The sequence below is a fragment of the Ixodes scapularis genome, unplaced genomic scaffold (assembly GCF_016920785.2).
Source record: "Ixodes scapularis isolate PalLabHiFi unplaced genomic scaffold, ASM1692078v2 PGA_scaffold39__5_contigs__length_11793443, whole genome shotgun sequence".
NCBI lineage: Eukaryota > Metazoa > Arthropoda > Arachnida > Ixodida > Ixodidae > Ixodes > Ixodes scapularis.
In genome coordinates, this window is record NW_024609867.1 from 6,597,331 (window position 1) to 6,601,486 (window position 4,156).

A 4,156-nucleotide genomic window follows, 5' to 3' on the forward strand; every position below is an offset into this window, starting at 1 on the left:
TATCGACGACTGGACAGCAGGGGGCGTTCTTCCGTGTGCCCGCGGCCGACACCCCTTCAACGAACGAACTTCCCCGGTGGTTATATAAGTCAACGGACGCCACCGCTCCCTTGGGTCTTGGAGCCGGCAGACACCCAAACATGCGCTCACCGTGCCTTTTTCGCCTGCAGGTTGGTACTATTTACATTGGTTACCTTCCAGTACCTGTCCTTGCCTGCCGGCTCCACCCAAATACCTGTTTTTGATGGCATGTGCATGTTGTAAGCACCACCACGTTGTGTTGCGCCGTAGGCGGTTTTTTTCTCGCTGGAGAATAATGTTCCTCGTTTTGTTGCTACTGCTGTCGGGTGACGTCGAGCTAAACCCAGGCCCACCAACGAAAGCTGAACAGATGACAAAAATAGAAACTATGCTCGAAGGGCTAACGGTCAGTATGGCCAATGTTACGATTAAACTTTCTACCATAGGGAGTCAACAAGAAGAATTTGAAAAAAAGCTTGACAACTTACTTAAAAGTAATGACCACTTGGAAAAGCGTGTTGCTGATTTTGAGGACCAGAACAAAAGAATAGAGGAGCATATCGAGGACCTCGAAAACCGCAGCCGCCGGTGCAATCTTGTGTTTTACGGCATACCCGACGAAAAGCGCAATGAAACCTTGGAGGAATCAAAGAACCATGTGGTTCAAATTTGTAATGAAATCATGGAAATCAATCCTACTACGATTCAGAGGGCGCACAGGATTGGTTACTGCAAAAATGGTTTCAAGAGACCAGTTATAGTAAACTTTATGTCTTGGACCGAAAAGGAAGATATTTTACACTCTGGATTTAAGTTTAAGAACACCGACTTTAGTGTATCCGAAGATTTCAGTAATTCACTTCGCGAAAAAAGACGTAATCTATGGAGCCACTCTAAACAAATGAGGCAAGATGAGAGCAACAAAGTGCATCTTTGATATGATAATTAGCTAGTTGTGAACGGCGACGTGTTTATCTGGGACGCTGAGCGAAAGGAGATAGTTCCTGTGCGCAGAAAGAGAGGTACAAGGCCACAACAATGACGCAGCGCTTTCACCAAAAATGTTCTAAGTCCATCAACATCGTCGGACGTTCTTTCCACTGTTTTGTTGCTAAACTGCGTAGCCTAAAAAATAAAGTAAATGATTTCTTTCGCCTTGTAGAATCAATAAAGCCGAGTATTATCATGGGCACTGAGTCATGGCTCGATTAATCCGTGCTGGACAGTGAAGTATTTCCTGGTGGCTTCTCTTTCTACCGTAAAGATCGACACGCACATGGCGGAGGGGTATTTTTATTAATAGACGCAGGATGGGCAAGCAGTCAGCTCCTTCTATCACACAATAACACAGAGTCTATTTGGTGCCGAGTTCAACTATCCAAAGGAAGCACTCTAGTCTTGGGCACCTACTATCGTCCCCCAACCATAAACGACCTAGATAAGCTTAGTCATGTACTATCTTCGATTCCTGATAGCTCTGTTGTTGTGGGAGGTCACTTTAATCTTCCTAACGTCGATTGGACGAGTACATCCTTTTGCACCGATAACTGTAGTTTATATAAGGGTTTTAACGACCTTATTATTTCGTTTTCTCTTAAACAATTTGTTCTCTCACCAACAAGAAATAATTAAATTTTAGATTCGTTTTTGACCAATAACCCAAGCCTTATGTCTAATGTCACTGCAATTCCTGGTATTAGTGACCACTGTGCCGTTGTCTGTGATTTATCACTGAATCAGACTCATAAGACGGCAATACCGCCACGAAAAATCATACTGTACGAGAGAGGTGACTACGAAAAAATTTCTCATGAACTTAAAGTTTATTTTCCTCACTTTTTAAACTTGAGCATGGAGAGTGATGTTGAACGTTTGTGGGATGTTTTCAAACCAAAGATTAAGCAACTTGTGAACTCTTACATACCATTCAGAATTCATAAGGGAAATAAGAGACATAAACCATGGATTACTCTTCCAATTCGAAAACAAATAAAGCGTAAACGTTGAGCTTTTAAGAAGTATCGTTCAAATCAGTCTGAGAGTGCTAGGCAAAAGCTGGAAGAAATATCCCGAGACCTTAAAAGAAATATACAAGAAGGCAAAACGACCTTTCTCGACTCTTTGCAAGATAAACTCAAGAATGATCCCAAAGAGTTCTGGAAGTTTGGGAAAGTAAATAAAAAAGAAGATACCTCTGTTCCTGGTTTGTTGCAAGATGGCAAGTTAGTAAACGGCGTCTTGGCAAAAGTAGAATATTTCAATTCATATTTTAAGTCAGTTTTTTCGCCTCCTGCATCTAACTATGTCCGTCCCTTCTCTGACCGGACCGCAGGAGCGGCTATGGCCGAAGTGAATGTCGTAGTAGATGGGATAAAGGCCTTATTACGAGACATTGATACGTCAAAAGCGTACGGAACAGACGAAATTTCACCCGTAATTTTTCACAATTGTAGGGAAGAAATAGCGGAGTACCTTCAAGTCATTTTTACAAGATCATTAAACATTGGTTTAGTTCCGACTGACTAGAAAAGAGCAAATGTTACGCCAATTTCTAAGTCTGGTTCAAAGAATCTCGTTGAAAATTACCGCCCGGTTTCACTTAAATGCATTGCTTCCAAGATATTTGAACACATTTTATACAGTTCGATATATACTTACCTAGACTCTAGTCATTTCTTTTCCCCCTGCCAGCACGGATTTCGTCGAGGTTATTCATGTGTTACACAGCTTGCAGAATTTACCCATTTCGTTTCAAGCAGCATAGACAAGAGACAGAGTGTTGATTGTGTATTCTTGGACTTTCGCAAAGCTTTTGACACCGTGCCACACCATCTATTGTTAAACAAACTTGTATCTCTGGGCATCAATGATACAATTGTCAACTGGGTTGCTGACTATCTTTCCGATCGCGAACAAACTGTAGTACTTAATGGTAAAATATCTTCGCCAGTGATTGTGACCTCTGGAGTACCACAGGGAAGTGTGTTAGGGCCCTTGCTGTTTCTTATATTCATTAACAGTATTTGTGAGAATATACAGTCTCATATTAAGTTATTCGCAGACGACTGCATAGCATATAAAATTATTGAAAATTGTGCTTCAAAACGATTTAAATGTGCTTGAAGACTGGTGTGACCGTTGGGAAATGAGCTTAATTATCTCCGAGCGCAAACACATGTGTTTTTCTCGCAGTACATCTTACCCTACCGAATACAAACTGAAAAATGTGATACTTGACCGTGTGGAAAAATATAAGTACCTGGGAGTTCATTTGTCGTCCAGTTTGAAGTGGAATGATCACGTGGAAAACACTGTTGCTAAAGCTAGTAAAATGTTGCATTTTATTCGCAGGAATTTTAAAAATACGTCTCGCAGTGTGAAACAAACATTATATTTTTCTTTCATTCGACCAATTTTAGAGTATGCTTGTGTCATCTGCGACCCACCACAAATGTACCTTGAACAAAAGTTGGCACGGGTTCAAAACCAGGCATTACGGTTCGTTACAGGTGATTACAGCCCTTATACAAGTTGTACAAAAATGAAAAACGTTTTAGGTTGGGATTCACTCAAAGAGCGAAGAAAGTGCTTGAGATTGAAATTCTTTCACAGCATATATTACGGACGGACTGGTATTGAAATAGGCTTTACATTTTTTAATTACACTATGTATCTGCAAGACGGGATCATTCTAAAAAAGCCGAGGAATTTCGTTACAATACTGACTGTTTTTCATTTTCATTTTTTGTTCAAACCATTCGAGAGTGGAATACACTTAGGGAAGAAATTGTGTCTATTACTGATAATGATCTCTTTTAGGATAAACTGCGAATCTGTATCCGTGGTTAATAATGTGTTTTATTGTTGTTCCGTTTATCTATTGCACGAATATCTATTGTTATTGCACAATGTTTCCTGTACCCCCCTGCATAATGCCTAACGGCGCTGCAGGTATTCATGTAATTAAATAAATAAATAAAAAGTGCAATGCAACTGTTAGCTCGGGGTCTTTAACGTGTATTACGCAGTATATGTGATACACGATCGCACGACGGTAGGATGCAGATGGCGACTGAACCCAGGGTCCCTGCTAAAGCCCCTTGATAAAGGCGTTTTTTACAAGTACCGCCAACCA

At 40.8% G+C, this 4,156-nt stretch overlaps 1 protein-coding gene across 1 annotated transcript; it reads left to right on the top strand.

The window, feature by feature from the left end:
- Window positions 1-316: 316 nt before the first annotated feature.
- LOC120842028 lies at window positions 317-958 on the top strand. The gene has a single exon (XM_040213047.1). The coding sequence runs from the start codon at window positions 317-319 to the stop codon at window positions 956-958; it is 642 nt and encodes a 213-aa protein (XP_040068981.1).
- Window positions 959-4,156: the final 3,198 nt, after the last annotated feature.

Excerpts from the sequence above, each read along its gene's own strand:
- LOC120842028 (XM_040213047.1), top strand. The coding sequence starts at position 317 with ATGTTCCTCGTTTTGTTGCTACTGCTGTCGGGTGACGTCGAGCTAAAC.